This window comes from Hippoglossus stenolepis, chromosome 14 (genome assembly GCF_022539355.2).
Source record: "Hippoglossus stenolepis isolate QCI-W04-F060 chromosome 14, HSTE1.2, whole genome shotgun sequence".
NCBI classification, from domain to species: domain Eukaryota; kingdom Metazoa; phylum Chordata; class Actinopteri; order Pleuronectiformes; family Pleuronectidae; genus Hippoglossus; species Hippoglossus stenolepis.
The window spans coordinates 2,570,827-2,597,692 of NC_061496.1; the positions used below are offsets into that span (position 1 = coordinate 2,570,827).

The 26,866-nt window shown below is 45.1% G+C and overlaps 1 protein-coding gene across 1 annotated transcript; it reads right to left on the reverse strand.

The window, feature by feature from the left end:
• Positions 1-888: 888 nt before the first annotated feature.
• Positions 889-24,516, reverse strand: wu:fi04e12 (desmoplakin). Its single transcript, XM_035175889.2, is given in 26 exon segments — positions 889-6,218; positions 6,221-6,250; positions 6,253-8,671; positions 11,109-11,606; positions 12,084-12,182; positions 12,259-12,366; positions 12,679-12,762; positions 12,852-13,014; positions 13,125-13,318; positions 13,571-13,709; positions 14,554-14,732; positions 14,845-15,368; positions 15,911-16,097; positions 16,401-16,527; positions 16,610-16,764; positions 16,908-17,060; positions 17,494-17,619; positions 18,166-18,261; positions 18,374-18,478; positions 18,715-18,882; positions 18,966-19,025; positions 19,545-19,670; positions 20,641-20,791; positions 20,880-21,001; positions 22,232-22,325; positions 23,847-24,516. Coding segments are annotated over 26 exon segments (11,391 nt in total). The 5' UTR covers positions 24,380-24,516; the 3' UTR covers positions 889-1,467.
• Between the last annotated feature and the right edge of the window lie 2,350 nt (positions 24,517-26,866).

Below are 26,866 nucleotides of genomic sequence, written 5' to 3' on the forward strand. Positions count from 1 at the left end.
CAATAAATTCTGATTCTGTTGAGAATTATTCTTTATTAAATTGCTCTTTATGTACGTTTCCTCGATAGAATTGATAGATTGACGTTCCGCTTTCTATTTCTATGATATAATATTTTCACATCTTTGGTTTCTAATTTAATTTTAAAAAGTGTATCGACATTTATAAAACAAGGATTTAGTTGTTTTCTTCACATTTGTTATCGATATCCACACATCTTTATAGCCTTTTGAGTTTTTGTGGGATAGTTGGTGTATTTTGTTGAGGATGCTGCTCAGCTGATTATAATAATAAACGTATACTGTTGTTTTGCTCGCATACAAGTAGAAGCACATGATCACACTTGTTCTTAGCAAGTCTTGGTCTTGATTGTTTTCAATGTATATTTTCTCTTGTTATATTATATATTAAATTGGTTGTGGTTAGTTTTCTCTATTCACACCCAGAAAGAGTGGCTGTTATCTTAGTGCTACACTACAGGTCCAATTAACACACATGAAACCTTTCAGATAACACTTTAAAATAACTAAAGTACATACATATATATTCTTTTTCTGCATTTGTCTGCAAGTCTCTTTTTATGGTTACACTGTCAATATCAGATTTGGTCTGAGAAAAAGTAAAAGGCAAACATATAACATTTCTAAAGTCAATTCTCAAAAGAAACTTAAAAACTAGTGAACAAAACATGATGTTGAATGTTAAATATCCTCGAAGGTGCAATTAAAAGATGAAAACATATTTATCCAACAGTATTCTTCTATATGATTACAGAGAATTAAGATGTGCTTAAAGCTGTGGGCTCTTACAGTAGCTACTTAATCTGAGGAATATTATATTTGAACTCTGCATGAAACTGACCATGAACAAAAACAGAATCCACGAGAATCTATAAGGTTAAATTTTATTGTAAGATACTGAGAGATAGTTACAAAACTGGAAGCTCTAAATCGCAGGAGACCAATAACTGATTCAATAAAAAAAAATGTAGTAGTTAAGCAAATATATGAAAACCCGACCGTGAATCCCTCCTCACACAAAACAGGATATTTTAATATCAAACACATGTAAACATGTTACCACCCTTAATGTATGTTACCAATGCGAGGCTTAAAAAGCAGTTATATTCTATGAAAATATATTTGAAATATGTGTATGCAAGAGTTTGGCCATTCTTTCTAAGCCTATTTTTGGGGCACCAACATTTATAATAACATAACATTAATTTCAAATCCAATTACCTTAAGATGACTTGTATTAATACTTTAGTCCGTTTTCAGAATTTAGTTCATTCACGTGATCGTTGGAACTATCATCTTTAAAAGCTTAGCAACACCAATCTAACATCTAAAACTATGCAAAAAGTACAACACACAATTCTCTCTGTAACCCAGTTGTTTTTTCCCACATTAAAAATACTCATTTGTAAGAAGAGAGCATGCATGTACAGGATCTTTTCCTTTCTGGATTTAGAAGTTGGAGTAGCTTGTGTGACTGTAGGTAGTCGTCAGTGAGGAGGTGGAGGAGCCCAGGTCCACGCTGCCCCTGCGGGAGCCGCTCCTGGAGCCGGTGGTGGACCCTGGATTAGAGGAGTTGTATGGACTGCTGATCCCTCTTGAAGACACAGATGATGCCTGGAGCATCTTCACGCCAGTGCTATCCTCCACCATGCAGTTATCCAGAGCCTCTATGTAAGAGATCTTCAGTTTGCTCTTGGGGCAGGTCAGATTCTTTGTGTGGTGTCTGATGTCCTGGAGCTTCTGGGCTGATCTCCCATCCAGCCAGCCCATTTTCAAAGCTTCTTCCAAGGATCTTCTGCAGTCCTCTTCTGGGTCATAAAGCCCCCCTGTTACAAACTGGTACTCCAGGAACCTCTGTCCTGCCTCATATGGTAGCCAACTCTCCTTCATGGCCTCGGCAGCAGACATCTTCCTCTTGATTTTTACATCATCATAGCCAATATAGGCTTTCTGTGCAGCCTTTAGCCTAGTTGCCATTTTGTCATCTATTATGCCCATCCTGGAGGCCTCTTGGATGCTAAGCCTACGGCCATTTGTGGGATTCACGACTCCTCCAGTGCAGGCTTGAGCTTCCAGCAGTCTCTGGGCAGTGATCGAATCCAGCAGGCCGCGATTTACAGCCTCCACGATGGTTATCTTCTCCAGTGTGTCTGTGTCAAAGATGGCACCCACGGGTTCCTGTTCACCCACTGCCTCAACAGGAGAGGCCAGAGTGATGGACACGCTGGATAAATGCTTGGAGGAGTCAGGTGATTCCAGATCAGCACTGCTGCAGCTTCGCTCAGTGACAGTTGTGGTTCTTGTTGTGGTCATCTTGGCTAGAGTAGGTGATGAGGGTCTCATTCCCACCGATGATGAGGATGACGTCACAGACAATGGACCTGATGCTTCTGTTCTTGAAGCTGATGATGATGTCATTGACGATGAACCTGATCCTGCTGTTCTTAAAGCTGAAGATGATGTCATTGACTGTGAACCCGATGCTGCTGTTTTTGAAGCTGATGATGATGTCATTGACGGTGAACCTGATGTTATTGTTCTTGAAGTTGATGAGGATTTCACTGACGATGAACCTGATCCTGCTGTTCTTGAAGCTGATGATGATTTCACTGACGATGAACCTGATGTTAATGTTCTTGAAGCTGATGATGATGTCACTGACGTTGAACCTGAAGCTGCTGATCCTCTTGAAGTGAATGATGAAGATGTAGCTGAGGCTGACGATCCTTGTTTGGTCTTTTCTGAGAGGATGTCTGCAAATTCTGTGAGCGTGATGCTGTGTGAGCGGTACCGATCTAGAACTGACTGGTCAATCACTCGCTTTTCAATCAGCTCAGTGATGTCATATTGTCTTCCAGTCTTCCTGTCATTGAGGACAAGGCGCACAGAACCATCTGGAGCAGTGATGGTGACCTCCTCCCACTCACACTCCTGCTCGGAGAGCTCTTGGAAGGTCTCATAGTCAATATACCCCTTGTCGTAAGCTTCACGTATGGTCATTTCTTTATTAGTTTCTGGATCCACAATTACCACTCTCCTCTTTCTCAGAGTGTTCTTCAGACTCGACGTCCTCTTGTCCACGATAGGCAGGAGGCTGAGGCCAGTCTTCTTATCTGTGATACAGCGTTTCTTAAGACTCAGATAGGTGAGGTTCTCCTCTGTGTTAGGGTCAAAGAAACCCTTGGTGTCATCATCCTCATCAGTCAGGATCTTGTTCATTTTTTCATCAAAGTAACCTTTCTTATAGGCCACATCCACGTCAATACGATGACCGTGTGCAGGATCAATGATACCACCACTGGCGATCTGGGCCTCTAGTAGACGGATGCCGTGACCTCTCTCCATTATACCTTTCTCTATGGCCTGAAGGAGGGAGAGGATATCTTCTGTACCAGGCATTTTGTAACCAGTCACAGCTCTCTCTGCTGACAGCAGCTTCTCCTTGAACTCTGGCCCAAAGAGTTTTTTATCATAGGCTTCATTAACAGTCAAATACAGGTTGTTGATTGGATCAATGACGAAACCTGAGGCAGCCTGGGCCTCAAGCAGCTCCAGAGTGGTCCCACGTCGCAACAGTCCATCTTTCATGGCCTGATAAAAGGGAATCACTTTATCACTGGCCTCATCATAAATTCCTGCTATGCAGTTGGAGCCCCTCAGGTAGATGCGCAGGCGGTCTTCGATGTCCTGGCTTGTCAATTTGCCCTTGTTTAGTTGGTCCACATCACACTGTTTCAGCAGATCTGCATCTACCAGATCCATGACTGACACCTCGCCCCTGAGCCCATGCACAGTTAATGGTTTCAAAGATTCAGGGAGCATCAAAAGACCTGAGCTTGGATCAGCTTTACATTTTTTCTTCAGAGATACATAGGTAGTTGCTTTTTGGGTTTCTGGATCCAGATAGCACTCAGGAGATTGATTCAGGGCCCGGTATAAGTCTTCATCTATGAGATCCCGTTTCATAGCAATGTCTTTGGGTAGGAATATACTGAGGGTAGGGTCCAAAATACCCCCTACAGACTGTTGAGCCTGAAGTATACGTAGAGCTGTGTCCTTGTCAATCAATCCCATCCTCATGGCCTGGCCTGCTGATAGGAGCTTGGTACTGTTCGGGTCCTTGTAACCTATGGCGGCAGCCTCAGCTGCAAACAGCTTTGATTCATCCTCTTTATCCAGTACTCCTCTGGCACACGCTTCTTTTACTGACAGTTTCTGATTAGTTCTTGGGTCAAGGATGTGGCCTGTAGCTGCCTGGGCAACAAGTAGCATGTCAGCAATGTTAGAGGGCATAATATTCTTTTTCTTTGCCTCTGTAAAGGACATTTTCCCTAAAGGTCCAGCTGCAACACCAGCAATCGACCCGGTCCCCTTCAGAAAGACTTTCTTATCAACAGACACCTCTGGGACAGTTTTCTCCCCTTTTATTAGTTGTTGGAATGTCTTTTTATCCAGCACGCCACATTCAAGCAACTGCTGTGCTGTGACTGTCTTACGGACGCCATCAAAGAGTAATTTAGAGGGGTCACAAGTTTCAGTGACTGGCAAGAGTTGTAGGCCTGTGCGAGGCTCTGTCTTGCATCTTTCCTTCAGAGTCCCATAGCTGACATCATTCCCAGTTTCTGGGTCAAGGTAACAAGCAGGACTCTGTTTTAGAACTTGACTGAGATTTTGATCCAAAAGGTTGCGCTTGATAGCTGTGTCTTTCGGCAGGAACACACTTAGATTGGGATCTAGAATTCCTCCAACTGACTCCTGGGCCTGAAGGAGTCGTACTCCAGTCTTCTTGTCAATTAGTCCCTTCTTCACGGCCTCAAACACTGAAAGAGGCTTGGCAGAGCTCGGATCCTTGTATCCCACAGCAGCCGCCTCTGCTGCCAATAATATGTCTCGATCTCTCATGTCTATCACTCCTTTAGCACAAGCATCCTCTACTGTCAGCTTGTGATCAGTTTTAGGGTCAAAGATGTGGCCTGTGGCGGCCTGAGCTTCCAACAGCAAATCTGCACATTCATCAGGCAGAATCTTTTGTCTTTTCGCCTCTGACAATGACATTTTTCCTTGACCCCCTGCGGTCACTCCAGCAATTGGTCCAGTCCCCTTCAGGTAGACCACCTTTTCCACAGACACCTCTGGGACAGTTTTCTCCCCTTTCACTAGCTGGTTAAAAGTTGGTTTGTCCAGGACTCCACATTCAAACAACTGCTGGGCTGAGACTGGCTTGCGGACCCCTTCAAACATCAGTCGGGAAGGGTCCCTCCGCTCAGTGATTGGCAGAAGAACCAGCCCTGTGTGAGAATCTGTTTTGGATTTTTTCTTTAATGCCTGATAGCTGGCATCAAGCTCAGTGTCAGGATCAATATAATACTTAGGACTCTGGTTTAGCTCGTAACAGAGATCTTCATCCAAAAGTTTGCGCTTAATAGCTGTTTCTTTAGGGAGGAACACACTGAGGTTGGGATCTAGAATTCCCCCTGCAGACTCCTGGGCCTGAAGGAGTCGTAGCCCAGTCTTTTTGTCAATTAGTCCCTTCTTCACTGCATCAGACACTGAGAGAGGCTTAGCTGTGCTCGGATCCCGGTAGCCCACAGCAGCAGCTTCTGCTGCCAACAGTCTGTCTCGATCCCTGTTGTCCACCACTCCCTTGGCACATGCTTCCTCCACTGTGAGCTTCTGATTGGTTGTGGGGTCAATGATGTGGCCTGTGGCAGCCTGAGCATCCAGTAGCATATCTGCACTATCTGCGGGCATGAGCATCTGTTTCTTGGCCTCTGATAAAGACATTTTCCCTAAAGGTCCTGCTGCCACACCAGCAATTGATCCTGTTCCTTTTAGGAAGACCTTTTTATCCCTAGACACCTCTGGGACCGTTTTCTCCCCCTTTATTAGCTTGTTGAATGTTGGTTTGTCCAGGACTCCACATTCAAACAACTGCTGGGCTGAGACTGGCTTGCGGACCCCTTCAAACATCAGTTGGGAAGGGTCCTTCCGCTCAGTGATTGGCAGAAGAACCAGCCCTGTGTGAGACTCTGTTTTGGATTTTTTCTTTAATTCCTGATAGCTGGCATCAAGCTCAGTGTCAGGATCGATATAATACTTAGGACTCTGGTTTAGCTCGTAACAGAGATCTTCATCCAAAATTTGCGCTTAATAGCTGTTTCTTTGGAGGAACACACTGAGGTTGGGATCTAGAATTCCCCTGCAGACTCCTGGGCCTGAAGGAGTCGTAGCTGATCTTTTTGTCAATTAATCCCTTCTTCACTGCATCAGACACTGAGAGAGGCTTAGCTGTGCTCGGATCCCGGTAGCCCACAGCAGCAGCTTCTGCTGCCAACAGTCTGTCTCGATCCCTGTTGTCCACCACTCCCTTGGCACATGCTTCCTCCACTGTGAGCTTCTGATTGGTTGTGGGGTCAATGATGTGGCCTGTGGCAGCCTGAGCATCCAGTAGCATATCTGCACTATCTGCGGGCATGAGCATCTGTTTCTTGGCCTCGGATAAAGACATTTTCCCTAAAGGTCCTGCTGCCACACCAGCAATTGATCCTATTCCTTTTAGGGAGACCTTTTTATCCTTAGACACCTCTGGGACCGTTTTCTCCCCCTTTATTAGCTTGTTGAATGTTGGTTTGTCCAGGACTCCACAATCAAGCAACTGCTGGGCTGAGACTGGCTTACGTACACCTTCAAAGATGAGTTTCGAAGGATCTAGTTTCTCAGTGATTGGCAAAAGCAGCAGACCTGTGTGTGGTTCTGTCTTACATCTTTTCTTCAATGCCCCATAGCTGACATCCTGCTCAGTTTCTGGATCAAGGTAACAAGCAGGATTCTTGTTTAGAGCTTTACGAAGGTTTTCATCTAAAAGCTTGCGCTTGATAGCTGTGTCTTTAGGTAGAAACACACTGAAATTGGGATCTAGGATTCCTCCCACTGACTCCTGGGCCTGCAGGAGGCGTAGCCCAGTATCGCTATCAATTAGTCCCTTCTTCATGGCCTCAAACACAGAGACAGGCTTGGCCCCGCTGGAATCCTTGTATCCCACAGCAGCGGCTTCTGCTGCCAATAATTTGTCTCGATCCTTAATATCCACCACCCCTCTGGTGCATGCCTCCTCGACTGTCAGCTTCTGGTTGTTCATAGGGTCAATGATGTGGCCTGTGGCAGCCTGGGCCTCCAGGAGTAAATCTGCACAATCGGTAGGCAGAAGCATTTGTTTCTTAGCTTCTGATAATGACATCTTGCCTTGGTTCCCAACTACAACCCCAGCAATGGGTCCAGTCCCCTTCAGACTGACATTTTTGTCTGCAGACACATCTGGGACAGTTTTCTTGCCCTTTTCGAGATCTTTAAACGTTGGCTTGTCTAGTACACCACAATCAAGCAGCTGTGCGGCTGTGACAGGTTTCCGAACACCATCGAAGACAAGTCGGGAGAGGTCTGCCTTATCTGAGACAGGAAGGAGCAGGAGGCCAGTGTGCAGTTCTACCTTACATCTCTTCTTCATGGCCATATAAGTTGCACCCTCCTCACTGTCTGGGTCCAGGTAGAGAGCAGGCCTCTTATTCAATGCACGATATATGTCATCATCAATTAAATCACGCTCAATGGCTGTGTCTTTGGGAAGGAACACACTAAGTATGGGATCTAGAATGCCTCCCACAGACTCCTGGGCTTGCAGCAGACGTAGTGATGTGTTCTTGTCAATCAGTCCTTTCTTCATGGCCTGAAATGCAGAAAGGGGTTTGCTTGTGCCAGGACTGCTATACCCTACAGCTGCAGCTTCTGCTGCTAACAACCTATGTCTGTCCTCTTCATCAACTACGCCTTGATCGCATGCCTCGTCAACTGTCAGCTTCTGATTTGTTCTTGGGTCAATGATGTGGCCTGTGGCAGCCTGAGCATCCAGAAGCAGGTCAACACTATCTGGTGGCAGGAGATTCTCTGCCTTGGCCTCTGTGAAAGTCATTTTGTAGAGGAGTCCACCCACGGAGTCTGGACCCTTTGGACCTTCAACAACTACTCCAGCAATTGGCCCTGTTCCTTTTAGACTGACTTTCTTGTCGGCGGACACTTCGGGGACGGTCTTATGTCCCTTCACCAGCTGGTTAAATGTTGGTTTGTCTAATACACCACAGTCGAGAAGCTGACTTGCTGTGACTGTCTTGCGGACTCCATCAAAAACCACATTGGAAGCATCCAAGGTTGGGGGGGCTTTTTTCAGTTCAGTCACCATGGTTTCTCTGACGATGGCCCCATCTCGCAGTTCTTTCTGCATGGCTGACAGTTTACCTTTATACGCATCTTCAAGATCCCTGAGTTCTCGCATCAGCCTCTCGATCTCACTTTTCTGAGAGTTCCTTTCCCTCTCCATACGGTCCTTGTCTGTGTCATATTGCCTAATCAGGCTATGCTTGCTATCATACTGCTCCTTCCAGTAACTTAAATCCTTCTTAACCCTCTCGTTCTCATCCTGTAGATGTTGTTTATTACGATGCTCAGAATCTAGGGACAGTTTGATGCGACTGAGTTCATCCTCCAGCGTTCGGGAGCGATCTTTGTCCTTGTCGGACAATTGGAATTTCAGCAGCAGATCATCTCTCTCATTTACAATCTCACTGTACTTTGACTGAGTGGACTGCATCAAGGCGGCTGTCTGCAGAGGGGAATAAAGCAGAGGAAAACCAGTGAGACACAAGGTTACTCAACTCAGAAACACTTCAAGAAGTGTAACTTTGTTTTGCATTTTACAAAACAGCACACAGTCATATAATCAATGATGCGGGAGGCGGCTAAATGAGGCCAGCACACATACTTGTATGTTTTCTAGCAGCATAATACTGAAATATGTCCAACATTGTGGTTTGTCTCAAATAAAGAACAAATAGAACATTGCCTGATTGAATTTCCTGTTATGACTGTAACTGATTTTTCATTTGTGTTCATTTAAAACCTGAAAAAACAGACAAACCCCAAGATGGGACAGTGTTACATGCAAACTGCTCACTATCTAGAAAAACATGAAAACAAAACCTGTCAAGACTGGGAAGTAAAGAACATTGTCAATAGTATTACAGCAATATTTTTTTTCAAGATACTAATGAAGGTGAAAAATAAATATATATATATATTAAATATATTAATCTGTGAAACCTTCCCAATCCTGCAGATCCAAACACTATATTGACACTACAATATTTAAAGCAGCTACAGCAACAAACAAATTCAATATTTTAACTACGACTTCAGATTTAAACAGTTATTGTGGACATTCTGTAAATTTGAAAAGCAGCACAAATAAAGACAATAGACGTAATAATAATAAAGTAATAATAAGAAATAATTTTGGATATTTTTAAATGTACACTTGTGCTGTTTTCACAAATTTGCAAAATGTTTCCAGTAAGACCAGTCAAATCAAAACTGTATAAGACCAGAGGACTGGCGGCAGTGATTCCCCTGATGAGGTTGGTCAATCTGGAGAAGGAAGAAATGGCAAAAAAGCATGCAGACTCCGCGGTTTGGGGAGCTCAGCAGGCAGAGAGGCACAGATGATGTCTGCATGCAAGTGATTGACATGCAAGTTCATTCAAACACATTCAGACGTATGTGTTTGAATCAGAGATACCAGACGGGAGGCATCTCCCGTGGATCTACAGGTGTTCTACCATGCATGCAAAATTTTGGCTACAGACAGCGAGAGCTACTTGACTGTTCCACTCTGATTTGGAAAGACGAGGACTAAGTGCCGAACGTCCATGTACCTCAGTGACCTGCTTTTGTATTCTCTCAGCCTCCAGCTTGAGTTTCTCGCTCTCAGAGGAGAGCTCTGAGACCAGGTTACGGTATTCTATGTTGCTGCGCTCGCTGGCCTTCAGCTGTAGGTCCAGGGCAGTTATCTGAGAGGAGAGCTCATTGTCACTTCCCTTTTTGGATTTCAAGACTTCCTCTTTATCGTGTCTTGCCCCTCGCAGCTCCTCCTCCAGCCTCAGCCTCTCTTTGGTCTGGGTTTCTGTCGATTCTTTTCGTCTCAGAAGCTCAGCAGAGTTCTCATTCAGCGCTTTACTCTTCTCCTCTATGGTTCTGTAAAGACCTTCGTTCCTAAGGTTTGCCTCTTTGACTCGGGCCTGCTCCTGGAGTAGCTGCTGCTGCAGAGCCTTCAGCTCAGCGCTCAGCTTGGTCACATGCTCTGCAGAGGTCTTGCTTTGCCTCAGGCTTCTCTCCATCTCTTCCTGCAACCTAAGTCGCTCCTCTTCCCCTCTTTTTCCGGATGTGCTGGCTTGTTCTTGGCTCTGGCGCAGAGCAGTGATGGTGCTTGTGTACTCTGTCAATGCCAGTGTGGTCTTTTCCAGCTCTGTTTCAACCTGCATTCTTGTCGCCACTTCTTCTTGGTTAGCCGTCCTCAGATTCTCCACCTGGCTCTCCAGTCCATCTCTCACGGTCTGAAGGTCCTTGATGCGTCCCTGTAACCTGCTCATGTTTTGTTCAACTCTGCTTCGCTCCCTTCTCTCCTTCTCCAGCTCCAAACGTATCGTCTCAAGCTCCACCTCGCACTCCCTCAGCTGCGTCACAGCTATGGATGAGCTCGTCAGCTTCCCCTGCATCTGGGCAAGACTCTCTTCAAGCACACCCTGCCCTTCCTCGGTGGTTTTCCTCCTGCGGGTCTCCTCCTCCAGACTATGAGTGACGTAGTCCAGCTGCTCGCTCTTCTCCTGCAGGGCGTTCATCACCTCAGCCAGCTCCTCTCTGTACTGGCTGTTCTCCTGGTTTATCTGCATCATCAGCGCCTCCACCTGACTTTCCAGCTCTCTCCTCCTCCGCCCTTCCTCTGTGATGACAACTCGCTGACTGCGAGCTTCCTCCTCAGCCCTGTTTTTCTGTTCCTCGGCCTGGCTGATGGACATTCTGATCCTCCTGAGCTCCTCCTCCAGATTCCTCCTGTCTGCCTCCATCCTGTTGTACTGCAGCTGGAGCTCAGTCGTGTCCTCCTCCCTCTGCGCCGACAGTCTCTGAATGTCTGTGCGACTTACTTGGATGTGGGATTCGTAGCTCAGCTTTAAGTTATTGACCTCGGCACTGCATTGGCTCCTTACCTTTGATATCTCCTTCTGTAGCTCCTTAATCCTCGCTGCTTCATCAGCCAGCTGCCTCCTCAGCTGCTCAATCTCGTGATCCTTAGTGACCACGCTCTTCTCCACATCCACCTTGGACCAGCTGATCGTCTCCAGCTCCTTCTGCCTCTTCCTCAGCACCAAGTCAAACTCCTCCTGCTGCTGGGTGTAGCGCTCCTCTGCCAGCTTCCTCTTTCTCTTTTCTTCCTCGAGCAAGTAGTTGAGTCGTGACACCTGATCGTTGAGGTCTGCCAACTGGCCCTGAGTGCTATCCAGGCTGTCCTTGGTGGCGTTGCACTGCATGGCCGTGTTCCGCTTCACCTCCTCCATCGACAGCAGCTGGTTCTGGGAATTGGACAGATCCAGCTGGTAGCGGGCGACACTGTCTTCCAGGGATTTGTTCTTGGAGTTGCCGTCTAGGATATCGTCGTTCAGCAGGCGGAGCTTTTCCTCTAACACGTCGATCCTGGTGTCACGGATCTGGAAGCAAGACAAAACAAAGATGAATACATGGACCAGATCTGGATCAAAGATACATTCAGCTGGAGTCAAGTCCAGTTTTCAGTCAACGTTTATCTCTTCTTTGGTCTCCAACGTCAAAGGAAAGACATCTGGCTCTTTCACAAATGTTCACCAGCTACTTTCTTACTGGGCCAGTCTGCTGTTTGGTTCTGGAAACAGGGAAGATGTGAACTGAACCAAATCCAGGTTTATGGACTAAAACATAAAACAATGAAGTGTGCTGAATTTCCCATCAATAAGAATGGTTATTAGTATGGCTTTAGAATTATTTAAAAGATTTATCTTCTAAATTGTCAACAAAACTATTTAGTGTGTATTAAGTTTATTTAAAATATAACTTGACTTATATTAAATTAACATAAAGAAGAAGATAAAATACAAACAAAAACTGTATTTAAAGATATAAATCAAGCACAAATATTCAAAGAACAGTACCTTGAGCTCCTCCTTGTTTTTGAGCAACTCTCCCAGGAACCTGGAGTAGTCACCAGACAGCGTAAACAGCTCCATGTAACGGGTCTGCAGCTGCGTGGCCTGGAACACAGATCAAATACATAAGTATATATACTGTACATAAACCTGGTGGGTCACATAATGTGGGAGAAGTTACCTCCTGATTGAGATCCATCGATGGGGACCTCAGCATCGTCCTCTTGATCGGGATGTTGAGCAAAGTCTCCAAACCAGATGTGTAAGAGGCGAGATATGCTTCATAGTCCTGGAGAGAAACAGAGTCACAGTAGGATCAACGCCTCGAGTGGTCGTAGGCCTCCGCCGACCAATTGAAATGCAGCTTGAATCCACGTCCGTCCAGATTTACAAAATATATTCATTTAAATGTTAATGAAGATTTTAATAAAAGATATTTAGTTAGAATTTGAAGAGCTCTTGAGTTATGACCAGTCAATAAGAAGAACTTACAGACGTACAGAGAGAGACGGAAAACCCCAAAACACAATATCTCTGGTGTTTTAAAAGCACAAATTTAAATTAAATCATAATAATTTATAATTTTTCTAAGCTTCTTTACCTTGACAGAGTTCACACAGGCCTCGTTGTCCTTCAGCACGCTGTCTAATGTCTCCCTCCGGGCTCTGATTTCTGAGTTCAGCCCCTTGAAAAGCAACAATACAAAGAGTTAAACATGACTTTAGACCATAAACCAGCCAGTTAATCAATGGTGATGAAGGACTGAGCAGAAACCTTCTGGTTGTCGATGTGCTCTTTCAGTGTTTCGACGCTTTCGATCTTGGTGGCCTGCAGGGCCTCCTGCTTCTTCCGAGTGACATCGATCCAGTCACTGAAGGAGGAGCTGCTTTCCTTGTAGTGTTGCAGCTGAGGCAGATACAGATGCAGATCCTGGAGTCTGAGTTAAAAAGAGAATAAATTCATCATTACTTCCCAAGGGAAACTTCCATAACCATATTAATTTGGGAAACACACACAACACTTCTTCATTCTAAAAGATTGTGATACCTGGTGTCGAGCTGTCCCTGGATTCGTCTCCAGCGGTCGGACAGCAGTCCCACTTGCTCGGAGTATTTAGACAGCATCAGGTCGCACCTCTGGAGGGGGCCGCCCACCTGTCCGTTCCAGTGGCTCGCCTTGGATAGCTCCGCCTCCATGGAGGTCAGAACATCCTGCTTCTGATCCAACTCGGCTTTAATACTCTGCACATTAACAGCACAGGAGACTCGTCAGCAAAGGAACGAGACGCTGACGCTAAACACAAGAACAGGACAGAGCTCCGAGGCAGCTTCTCTAATTGAATCAGATATGCTCCGGTATTCTGTTCCTGCTGCAGCTGGGCGAGCGTGAAGCAGAAATGACTACAACAGCTTTCACAAGTGATTCTTTGCATTTTTAAATATCTTTTTGCAGATTAATGAACATTCTTTTTTGTCATAACATTTGTAACATACCTTCAGGGTCGATGAGTAATCCTCCACTTCGCTCTGCGTCAGAGAAGTGGTCTCTTTCTCCGTCAGTCGCGCTTCATGAACTTTCACTATGTCCTCAGCTCGTGCCACACTCTCCAGCATGTCCCTTAGAGCCCGCAGCCTGATGAAGATGAGGAGATAAATGAGAGGTGGCATCTTAGGTGGTAATTTAATAAACAATACATATTTTTCACTCGCCAACATTTTCAACGTCTATTGTGCTTATTTAACTTTATTGAAATCTGCTCGGAAAGACAAGATTTAAGCTCTTAAGTTGAAGTGCGTCTACATTTAGATCATATTCTCATCGGTCTGCTTCCAATACTGTTGGTTACACTTTGTCAGATATGTAGCTTTCGATCAATCTGTCCGTTTACAGCTGGTTGAACTCATATCTTTCCACTTATGGCTTCCAGCGCAGCAACTGAAATATTAAAGGTGTTCCACAAGGATTACAACTGGGTCCCCTGCTTTTAGAAACACAGAAATATTTCCCAGCACTGTTGTGTGTATTTTTATTCTGATGATACCACACTCTACATATTCAACTCCACTGTAAACCAGGCTCACCACAGATCTCTTAAATCAGTTTGAAACCTGTTCCAAATTTCCAAACAGCCGAAATATCGGACTTTTACAAAAACTCAAACTGTTTCTCTAATATATTGCAATGAAATGTGAGATATTACGACCCTGCTGCTACAACCTTTAAACCAGAGGAAATCATTCAACCTTACATGGAAATGTCCGATCGTCAGTGTGTGTGTGTGTGTGTGTGTGTGTGTGTGTGTGTGTGTGTGTGTGTGTGTGTGTTTCAGTTTGCAAATGTTCTGACGTGAATGTGAAGGAATCTTTTGTGAAGGAGTTCTAATGTTTGAAGAATGTAATTTAGACTCAGCCCTTGATCTTGATCTGATTAATCTGAGACTTCCTGAACCCAGTATGAGGTTGTTTCTGTCCAGTACCTCTGTAGATAGGATGAAGAGCTGCTCTCCAGGCTCCCCAGTCTCTGGTTGAAGATGCTTATCTCGCTGCGGAGGAACTGGGCTTTATCGGAATCACTCATGCCCTCCAGCTCTTTCAGGATGTGCTCCTTCAGACGTAAATACTCCTCAAGCATCGAGTCTATGTCGCGTTGCACCCCCTAAAAGAAAAACACACAAATACAGTTACTGCGACGAATATGAGGAACGTTTGGTGTAAGACGTGTTTTAATGCTCCAAGGTTGTCTTGCATTTCTGAGTTTGTGCATCTACCTCCAACTGTGAGATCCTGAGGCCACAGTCGTGCTCCCCATCGTCTCCGAGGCAGATGTGAACGTGGCGACTCAGCGATCCCTCAGCGGCCTCCAGCCTCAGTCTGAGCGTATGCAGCTCTGATAAGCTGCGGGAGGATGAGGAGGATGAGGAGGATGAGGAGGACGACCCCACCTTCCTCTTCCCCGCCTCCGACCTGGTCACTTTCACTACATCCTTCTTGATCACGTGTTCTTTCTTCGCTTCCGCTTTTCTCTCAGACTGTTTCTTCAGCTCCGCTCTCCGTCGTTCTTCTTCTAACCTCCTGGACTCTTCCTCCAGCCTCCGATCCTCCGCTTCGGCCGCAGCTTGTTCCTGCTGCTGTAGTAGAAGCAGCTGCTGTTGTCGCTCGTACTCGGCTGCTTGTTGCGCGGCTGCTTGTTGCGCGGCTGCTTGTTGCGCGGCTGCTTGTTGCGCGGCTGCTTGCTGCGCGGCTACTTGCTGCGCGGATGCTTGCTGCACGCCTCCTTGTCCCTGACGAACAACTGAGGTAGACACAAGATATGTTTCAGGAAATGTTGGAGGAAAACAGCTAAAGAAGCGATAAGGCTGAAAGACAAAAGTGTTTTCAGCTGTTCCAGATGGCCTCACTCCAAGGCGAGCCAAATAAAGACATTATAGTACAACTACAGAACTGGTTTCGCACCTGAATATTCAAAGTGACAAAAGTGGTCGTGCAGAGACTGAAAGATTAGACCTTGTGTGGATTATTGGTTTTGAAAAGTGACAAAGATTGTCTGATGTCAGAAACGTGTGTTTAAGATTTCCACAGGACTTGGTTGTGATATGGGTCAGAGAGGAGCTCATGAAATGTTGGTGTGAATCCAGATCAGATAAATCTGACATGTTCAGGGGACTGATATTTATGCGTGTGCGATTTGGTGCAGGTCCAAATAAAAAATCTTTCATATTTAAGGATTTTCGCAGAATTGGGCAGTTCCAATCTTCTGCAGCAGCTCCACCAGTTGCTGAACCTCACATTTAAAAGCATTTGATTTGTGTGTAGTACACATGTTGTGATACTGACTGTAAGTAGGCAGCTGCACCACCAGCTGGTCGTAGCGGCTCTGGGCTCCGCTGAAGTGGTTCTCCATTTCCTTCCTGTCCTCTTCGGCAAACATCTGCGAGCCCTTGCAGCTTCGCTTGAACTCCTCGTACTTAGTCTCCAGACTCTTGATGATTTGGCGATACTCGTCAGGACGCATCTTGGACATCTGGAGATGGACACACATTAAGATGTCAGAAGTTAGAACATAAGAGAATCATAAGAAAACCACTTCAATTAAAACGATATAATAAAAAGGTCTGTTTTTGTGAAACAGCTTGAGCTTAAGCCTGGAGGTTTCCACAGACCGTCATGGTGTTGTCTGGATTTGGTTTTATTTGGTTTTGAATCTGGCACTGGAGCCGTTTTTTTACTTCTACGTCTCACAGAGGTGAGACTAGAGTGTCGTGTGAAGCAGAATTGTCCCGTGAGAAAACAGAGAGTGGTTCCAGAGACGTTATTCGTCACTTACGAGCGTCACGTCGAGGGAGCTGATGCGTCTGATGTCAATGAGACAGTACTGCCAGGCGATGAGACTCTTCACGTTGATGTACAGCTGATTCCAGATGGACAGGATGGCCTCGTAGTACTGCTCGTTCCTTCAGACATACAGATTCAATTAAAAACCTTTGCTCACGGTTTTTCTTTTCATGCATGGATTCTTTTGTCCGTGTTACGTACTTTCTGGCCAGGCTGATGCTCAGTGGATTGGGCGGTGGAATGATCAGACACACAGACGGCACCAACATGTCCAGTCCTCCTGGGCCAGTGACGTCCCACTTGCTGCGCTGACTGTTGTCCTTCAGGATGGCCTCATTGCCCTTCAGGATCACCTTCTGCAGTAATGAGGAAACACACAGAAGTTCATCCGGCTGCACACGACCAGCATCTCATACGTTTGAGGATCTAGAGGCTCTACATTCAAGGCGAGACCATAACTAGAGGTTTCAAATGTCCAGTTTGTGCCTGTGAAACGAACCTGGTCTTGTTTGAAGTCGCACAGAGCCTTGACGATGACGCCGCTGCTGCTCTTGTCCTCTGGGTTTCTGGGATGCAGTCTCACGATGCTCCTCGACTTGCTGACCAGATGTTGAACCTGCCTCTTGTTTTCCATAATCCTTTCCTTCTCCCTCTGGAGACAGGTTTAAAAAAACAAGTTAGTTTGCAGGTCAACAATAAGGACAAACTGTAGCTTACTGAACGGAAGAAAACAGAAGTACAGTTGGGAATAATTTTATAAAAGAATGGGACAGATGGATGGACAACCCGAAAACGTAACGCCTCCAGCCACTAGGTGTCACCGGCACAGAGGCATAAAAACATTCACCACAGTAAGATATTCTTAGTGAGACTTTGAACTTATATTCTATATAAACATAACTCCAAAATCTATACTTTTCCAGCATCATTCTGTTGTCGTGCAGAATAAAAACACAATAGAAAATAAACAATTATGTAAAATCGCTTAATAACTCGGCCGGAGATGTGTTGACACATGGAGCGAGAGGAGTTTAGTTAGTCTGCTCGCTGCTGCTCAGAGAGTCCAGCTGATGTGTGGCCCTCACCTCCAGGCCCGTGAGGAGCTCCTGCAGGTTCTCCAGGGACGTCTTCTTGTCACAGGCGAACTTCTTACGAACGCTCTCATGCTCCTTCTGCAGGCCGCTGTACGTCTCGTTGGCCTCTCGGAAGAACTGTGGAGAAAACACACAATGTTCAGCTCGAGTCCCACAACAACTAAACAGACTGGGGAGTATTACAAATTCAGATTGGAACAATTGAATCCACTTTTTTATTCCACCTCACATAAACGAAGGCTGCGCAGCAAATCCCTCTCTGGTCTTGTACAATTCTGGGACAGTGTTTTAACAATGTCTTGTGAAAAAGGGGCAAATTATATAAGATCATTCTTTTGTTGTTTGCATTTAAATTGTTTTGTTTGGGAGCAATGAATGAAATAAACTCATTAATAAATGTTTTATGTTACAAGATTCTTGAGGATATCTGGGTTATGGGAGTAATACCATGCGACATCATTCTAAAAGACGTCCGTCTCTTCAAAGTGTTACTGGACCTTGAGGAGGAAATATACTGACTCACAATCTAAGGACTACAATAAGATTAGATCATAAGGTTTTAAGAGCAGAGCAGAGCCCCCTCATTCATATTCATATTTGTACGTTTTTCCATATATTTGTACATCTAGTCGATGTGGTTATGTGTGTATTTACTCCTCTTACCTGGCTGTAAGCTGCATTTTCCTTCAGATGAGTGTCGATGCATTTAGTAATCTGAAGGAGCCAACTCCACTGAGTCTGCAGTGTGTCTTTGTACGCCTGGAAAACACACACAAAAACCAGTTTATATGTTAAAACCAAGGCTCCCACCTGCACACCTCTAAATGAACGTAAACACTGTGGTTCGACTTGTCCACTGATGTGTCCGCACCTCGATCTTGTCTGAGGCCGGGTGGTTGTTCTTCAGGAGCCCGTCCACTTTGGTCTTCAGTTTGTTCAGGTGCTTCTCTTTCTCCTCCAGGGCGCTCATCAGTTTCTGTTATGTAAGAGAAAATTCAGACACAGCTGGGGACACAGCTGGAGAGGGGACGCTCTGTGGCGTCCGACGACTGCAGCTGCCAAAACCTAATCCACCACATGATTGCTCCCATATGAGATTCAGATTAACCTCATAAAAAGGCCTTAGTGTCATTTAGGGCTCGGAGGATTCCCGAGAACGTTAATCGACTTGAACGAAAGATTGAAAGTGGAACATGGACTGTTGTTACTCACCGAGTAGCTCTCCTGCTTCTCTGGGATGTACTGGTCGATGTTCTTGTCTCCCCAGTCAAACACCAGCTCCTCCTCCTCCCTGTCGTTCACCCACATGATCTCTTTGGAGATATCCTGGATGATCTGCTGCAGATCCTGCAGCTGCTGCGTCCGACCATACGAGATTTGCTGGAGGAGAGAGCGAGAGTTTTAATATCAGAGATGACAGTTTATCTAGATATACGCACGAGGGGGTATTTAGCTCCATTCACCTGGAGACTGTCCCACTCCTGCTCCAGAGCGTGAAGATTCCCTTTATCTCCTTTGGACATCTGTGGGAGGAGAACAGCATCGATGTAGTGAGATAAATACAGAACAAGCCGAGGCACCGTGAAACAAAAAGATCAGTTATTCTTTAATTTATCCAAAAAATATGTAACAAATGATTCAATCTAAATTAGGCCCAGAAATCCCTTAATTTGTCCTCATAACACCTTAAATCTAAAAAGAAGAAGAGTACAATTTAAGGGTTGGCATATATTTCCCTTAAATTTACAAACCATATTGAAATATTAAGGCATTTAAACTAAACCTTATATCATAAAAACTGCTGCACACTTGCATCCTATGATTGTGTTTTTGCACATTTTGATCCAGAATCATGATGAAAACATCTCTTACATCATTATTGACTAATTTAAAATGTCACGTGCTGTCTTTAGTTTGTTCTCTAATAGAAAATAAAAATCGATTATTGGCTCTTCTGCTTATAACAGCAACAAATCCCTGGTTTTCCCTCAGTTCAGGGGGTCTGAGGTGTGTGTGGTCAGCGTTGAGCAGCCTGAACCCACCAGGTCGTCTCGGGCTCGGTCCACCTCCACGCTCTTCTGGATGGTTTTGTGAAACCTCTGGTGGTTGGTGATCTGCTGCTCGATGGCGGCATGGTCGTCGCCCCAAGGAGACGTTTCAATCAGACGCTGAAACACAACACACGCACACAAAAAAATTATAAATGAGAGCAGCAGAAAAACAGATTCACAGCTCATCAACGCTCAAGTTTCAGTTCTTTACTCGTTTCAGTTTTCCATGAATTAGTCTGATGTGTGCGTAGCTCCACCAGCAGGTGGAGCCAGAGAAACACGTCACATCATGAATTCTTCTGTTTGCACCACAAGGAGCCACAGAAAAACAGGTTTAGAGCATCAAGACTAAACAAGTCTAAATTCAACTCTTCTCCTGATGTTTATCTGCTTAACTGTCAAAGCGTAACAAATGTATTGTTGTTAATATCAGGCTCAGCTTGAATCCAGAGTCTGAGGAGGAATCCTCCACGTCGGAACTCTTGATCTGTGTCGTAACGTGACACTGAAACTGAAGATTTGGGGAATGAACAACCCGCCTCCACTTGACATGTGTCCGTCGGAGCGAGTGGTACGAACCACATTCACATCATGTTTTCACTTCTCACAGTTTGTCGGCAGTTTGAATTTGAGTTTATGTTTCAGACTCGAATGCCACAAGAAAACGAGACCAATTTAAACTTCGTAAAAACATCAGGAAATGTACATAACTTCTACTGTTGCCGTGGTAATCAACATTAAAGTCGAGATATCGGCTTAACTGTTATGAATATTATCATTATCCCATTAGCCAATGATTCATTACGCATCATTAGAACTGAGACACTGACACGTGACCTGGATCTGGAATAACTTCAACATTTGAGAACATAGCAGCACCTGAAACCTGTAAGTAAAAATACTAAACTTTGTTCAAAGTGCTGTTACTTTAAGCTTCATTTCACTAAAGTTCCTTTTAGTGAACTAACTAATCGTGGGATGTGAGGGAGGAGGTCTTTATTTCTGTTTCTGAAGGAGCAGCTGTGAGGTCTGGGTTTGGGTAACGTTGTACTTGTGCGTTTGTGTTTGTGCGTCTGTGCTCACACACCTTCTGCTGTGCGATCCAGGCGAAAGCATCAGTGACGCTCCTCCCAGGCTCCTCCCAGCCTCCGGAGCTCCCCCTGGCGCTGCGTCTCCTTTTCATGGAGCCGCTCATCACCATGTGGATGCCCTTCAGCTGGTCCTTACACTGCTCCAAGCTACACAACGGGAAGTGAGAAGGGACATTTAACAAGAGGGGGGTGTGAACACGGTGAAATCAGAACAGACAGAGAGGAGTCTTCTTACCTCCTCAGTACGTTGTCGTTGGGTTGTCCCATTTGTCTCAGGTCCATGGCGCAGACCTTCAGCTGCTCGATCGACTCTTGGGCCATCATCATGCAGCGCTCTACTTCTCCCTGAGCGCCGCCCTGCACGACGGAAAACACCGCACGAGGAGACAAATCGTTAACCTGCATCATAAAGACACATTCTGTCTTCGTCCCTGGGAGGAAATTGGTCTGTAGCAATAATCAAAGGGCATTTTTCACACCAACGTTTCCCCTTTAAGCAGCTCTGGGTTCACAGAGGTCCACTTACTTTTTGTGCACGTTTATAAACTTCACAGGTTGTGGATTAAAGGAGTTAATAGATAAATGCTGATTTATCTAAATAAAAAGAGTTGCACATAAACTGCTGAGGAGAGAAAAGCAAAGTGCACATCTGGTTTTCAGTTTATATTACATCTGGAATATTTACGTCTGTGTTTAAATGAGCAAAATTCTTGAGTTTCATACACTGACTAAGAAACTTAGCATCAGCTGTAAAGTTTAAAGTCGATAAAAAGGAGACTGACTCCTGCCTCCCAGTTTATGTTTTATTTTCTCCCACGCAATTAAATTTTAAGGAGTGAAAAAACGCAAGGTTGACATTTTTACTTGTAGAGTCAGGTCAATTATCTTTGCTTCGACTTTTTCAAAAGAAATAAAAAAAAGCTCCAGGACAAAGACATGAAACTGGATGATGTCTGTCAAAGGGACGAGATGGAGCTGCTCTTCAGAATTTCACACATAGAGTCACACAGTTGTGAGAAGAGGTCAAACCCAAGGGAACAAGTCAACAGGCCGATAAATCACACGCCCAGAATAAAACCATGAGTTTTTCGCTTGTGCAGAAATAGAAATAATTCACACTCGATGTTGCTCCACACGAAGCTAAAGAGGTTCGTGTGTGTGTGCGTGTGTCGTGTGTGTGTGTGGTGCGTGTGTGTGTGTGTGTGTGTGTCACCAAAACCAGGCTGGTTATAAAAGAATTTTGTTTATTTCCCTCTTGAATCTGGTTTTGGCACCAAACGGCCCCGAGCACAGTTCGACTGTCAGTGATTGATTTATCGCGTCAGAGCGAGTTCTGCACACATTGAAGTTGCAACACACACACACACACCACCGCACACACGCACACACGCACACACACACACGCACACACGCACACACGCACACACGCACACACATTACAGTTTAACTGAACCACTCCACATCCCGGTCACGCTTCGTGCACCGGAGGAGAAGCTGCGATCCTTTTTTAACCTTTATTATAAAATAAAAACCTCCTGCACGGGCTTTTACTTTGACGTGTAAAGGAAACAATAAGTGTGGACTCACAGCCTGAAGGGCGTATTCGGCGTTCTTCAGGTTCTCCTGGCACTGGGCCTGCAGGGTCATGGCCCTCTGGTGGATGGCACTGTGGCTGGAGCTGCTGTAGGGGGCAGCAGAGGAAAGTCATCGCCATCAGATCATGAATCATCACTTGTGGTTTTCACCCTTTTCACCGTAAAACGAACCAATGGGATCAGTTTCTGTCTGTGAATGTTTTTAAATTGGCCTGAAAACATCACTTTCCTGATTTTTCTTCTTCATTTCATGATCCTGCCACAAAATACTGAGGTTACATGAGCCCTGGACGAGGATAAGGAGTTTATATGTCATTTATAAAAGGTAAAATGGGCTTTTACTTTGGGTTGTATTGTAGGAATCGTGTGCAAAAGCTTTGTTAGTCGTCTGGGAGTACAATTTTGTTTAGTTTTTTCCCGTATCTTTTATTTTTAGACATTGCAGTATCATTTGAAAACGTATTCACTGCATTGAGCCCTGGTTTATGTTAATTTATGGCATCTTGCACTTTAAATGGTAAATAAAACAGTAACGCTGGTAGATCCAGTATGAGCCGGCTCTGGTTTCCAGTATTTGAGAATGGATAGAAAGTGAGAAACTGCATATGAAAGGATTTTAATGCAAAAACACTGCGATGGAAAAAGTGTGAAAACATCCACCAACTTATTTCCTCTGCATCAAACATCCTCATCACAATATGAGGATGTTCTCATATCGGTCCAGTGGATCCAAACACTGATTTGCTTCCTCTTCTGTCTGGAGCGACACGATTTATTTTAATGTCAAACAACTCTGGATGAACTCTCTCTCTCTCTCTCTCTCTCTCTCTCTCTCTCTCTCTCTCTCTCTCTCTCTCTCCCTCTCTCTCTCTCTCTCTCTCTCTCCCTCTCTCTCTCTCTCTCTCTCCCTCTCTCTCTCTCTCTCTCTCTCTCTCTCTCTCTCTCTCTCTCTCTCTCTCTCTCTCTCTCTCTCTCTCTCTCTCTCTCTCTCTCTCTCTCTCTCTCTCTCTCTCTCTCTCTCTCTCTCTCTCTCTCTCTCTCTCTTCTCTCTTCTCTCTCTCTCTCTCTCTCTCTCTCTCTCTCTCTCTCTCTGTGGAACAAAGAGTGAGCTGTAAATCACACTGTTCTTCTCCTGCGACAGAAGCTTCGGCGCAGGGAACAAGCTGATTGATGCTTCTCCAGATTAAAGTCATTAGGGCTTTAATGACTCAACATGAACACACTGTATAATCAGTTGTGTAATTTTGGGGTAAGGTGATGAGGCGACGCCTTCAATAAACACACGATGAATGCACGGGAGGAAATGATCTGAATACAATCAGAACAAGTGAAAGTTACTCCGTTGAGAAAGTTAAATATTAACTTCTAACTTCCCTGCAACCACCCGCATGCATTGGTTTGGTGGATCTGACGTTTATGATGCAAATGCAAAAAACTTAATTGTAGTTGTGTGACTCGGGGGTTTTGCAGGACAGACACACAACAGATGATAAATACTTCATATCAAGCAGCTGCTCCGACTGACATGAATCCTCCTGCAGCGGTTTGTGAGCAACAGGTGGAAGAAAAGAAAGCACAAAGAAAATCCACCCAAAATGAATTCATACCTCATTCCGCTCATCATGCCGCCTCCCATGCCGCTCCCCACTCCGCTCATGGTGCCGCTCATCATGCCGCCTCCCATGCCGCTCATCATGCCGCCTCCCATGCCGCTCATCATGCCGCCTCCCATGCCGCCTCCCATGCCGCTCCCCACTCCGCTCATGGTGCCGCTCATCATGCCCATGCCGCTCCCCATGCCGCTCCCCATGCCGCTCATGGTATTGCTCATCATGCCGCCTCCATTGCTGCTCATCATGCCGCCTCCCATGCCGCCCCCCATGCCGCTCCCCACTCCGCTCATCATCACGCTCCCCATCCGGCCCGTGGTGGCGCTCGTCATGCCGCCCCCGGTGCCTCCTTTGGTGCTCTTCGAATAGGTGAAGGTTCTGCATCCGTCCCCATACGGGTCGCATCCATTACCGCCTCCGTGCACCACCTCGCTCCGTGCGTAAGTGTAGTTCCCCGCGCCGGCCAGGTCGCCCTTGGAGCCGGACCTGCGGTTCATGTTGAGGCCCTGCTGGGACCCGTACAAGCTCATCGTGACGGTGGAAGTGGCAGCGACTCTGTGGAGGTGAGCAGGCGGAAGACTGGCGCAGTAGGACGGGTTCCTGAGCGTCTCTCTCCACCTGTGCGCACCGGTGCCTTGGCCCCTCTGCGCCGGACTGCGAGCAGCGGCGGGGGCGGATCGGTTTTGGAGGCTGGAGACCACACCTCTCCGTGTGTGCCAGGAAACACTCCCCACTTTCTCCTCCTAAATCAGCTGGAGGCAGAGTGCGTGCGTGTGCGTGCGCGTGTGTGCGTGTGCGTGTGGGTGTGGCAGTTTGGCTTCTGTGGGGAGTCTACGTTGTTGAATAGGACAATACAGAAAAGTGAGAGTAAATAACTTTTTAAAAGTTAGGAAGTTTCCAAAAAAGTTCACAGATTTTAAAAAGTGGCGACATTTTGATAAAGTTCAAGTCATGTTTAAAAGGTTGAGATGTTCTGGAAAGTTTGGAAATTGTTGAGTGAGAAGAATTTGAAAAGTGACGGTGTTATTTGGAGAGAGTGGAAAGTATTTGCACAAGTGAGGGATTCACTTTTAGAAGTTAGGATGTTTCTAGAAAAGGTCTCAGATTTTAAAGAGTGATTACATTTATGTGCATGTGAGTTTAAAGTGGAAAACATGTTTAGAATGTTAAGAAGTAAAGTGTCTGTGTAAAGTGAGAACAATTTGAAAAGTGGGAAGTATTTGCACAAGTGAGGAATTTGTTCTTTTAAAAGTTGGGATGTTTGTATTTTAGAAAAGTTTCAAGTCTTTAGAAAGTCTCGATATTTTAGCAGAGATGAAAGTAGATGGAGGAAATCTCCAAAGAGGACATTTCTTAAAAAGTTTGAGAGTGAGAACATTCAATAAAAGTTAGAATAATGTGGAACCTCTTTGGAGAGAGAGGACTATTTGGACACTAAAAAGTTTGGACATTGAGGAAAAGTTTAGTCTTGGGACTTCTTCAAGGTGTGGACATTTTTCCAGGATGAGAACTATTAGAAAACGATGAGATACTTTGGAAAAGTTTAAAGAAAAGTATTTTGGGTCCAGTGTGACGCTGTGTTGGGACAAACCGCTGCGATACACGTGAATTATGGACTTTCTGGAACATTTCATTCATGAGACATCGCAGGTAATTGAGGACATTTTGCAACATAAAGTGCATAAAAATAACAACATAAAAATACTTATCACCTTCAATCATCTTATACCAGGAAATGTTTTAAAATACTTTTCCCTGCATGGACAGATTTATTGTTATTTCTTGTTGGACATGTTGAAACGTCTCTTAATGTGGTTGAGTGTCGTTGAGTGACAGCTGTCATGGAGCTCGGGGGCAAAACCGTCCCACAGGCGAAACCTCCACCTGGTGATGACGCCGTGGAATTTCAAACAGAAACAAACACACGCTGCATCACCCCTCTGTCTTCTGAAGGACGTATCAGACCTTCGCTCTCTCCCTGCGCTACACACCCTGCTCATCCACTGTCTCTCACTCACACACAGACACACACACACACACACACAGACACACAGACACAGACACACACACACACAGACACACACACCTGCAGCTCATGGGTGTGACTCGCTGGAAAAACAAGTTTAACAGCTGCTCTTGAATGAGACGAAAATTGTTATCGCTCTCTATGATGGGAACATATTGAGGACATTTCAAATTTCTAAAGTTCATATTATGTTGTTTAAACAGGTTATTTGTTAAATGTTTATCTTTTTTCTGCCACAGCACAGTAACAATAGATATATGATCTTTGCAGCAGGTTCACTGTGAGTACTTTTTCTTCACAGGTGAATTATAACACTTAAATAATTGCATCATGAGAGCGGTATGGAATACAAGGAATATAAATGTGAACTGGGAGAATGCACACACAGTGACGTGCAGACCAGTGGGAGTTTTGATGCAGTTCCATGCAAACTCTCATTCAGGCTCCAGCTCTGCTCCACAAATCCTGTCTACTTCTGTGTTTTTTATTTATTTCTAAGAGCTTCAAGTCCAATATGAAACTGTTAAATGACTTTCTCAGAGCAGACGTGGAGCTAAAGAGGAATCAGGTCGAGGTTTACTGTTTCATCCGTCATCTTTCCGTCTGCACGTGAGCAACGTGAGCTTGTTGCATAAACAGAAAATGTATGGAGGTTGTGAAGAAGAGTCGTACTGTACACAAGAGTCACGTCGGATTCTCAAACACAAAGTCACAAGCTCCTGATTTAATTATATTTTCAAGGCAAATTCAGATGCAAATTTTGTATTTTTACTTTCTTACTTACACTTTTTTTTATAGCCACAGTGAGATGCATGACTCTGGGGATGAGAACATCTGTCCAGTGTTTCTCCTGTAATATTAAAGACCTGTTGCACGGCCACACTAACGAGAACCTCCGACTGGCCCAAAGAGATTCATAACAAAACTCAAAACTTTTTTAATTAAGGTGAAGTTTTCTGTTTTTGTGTCTCTCACCTCCTCCTTCATTTCT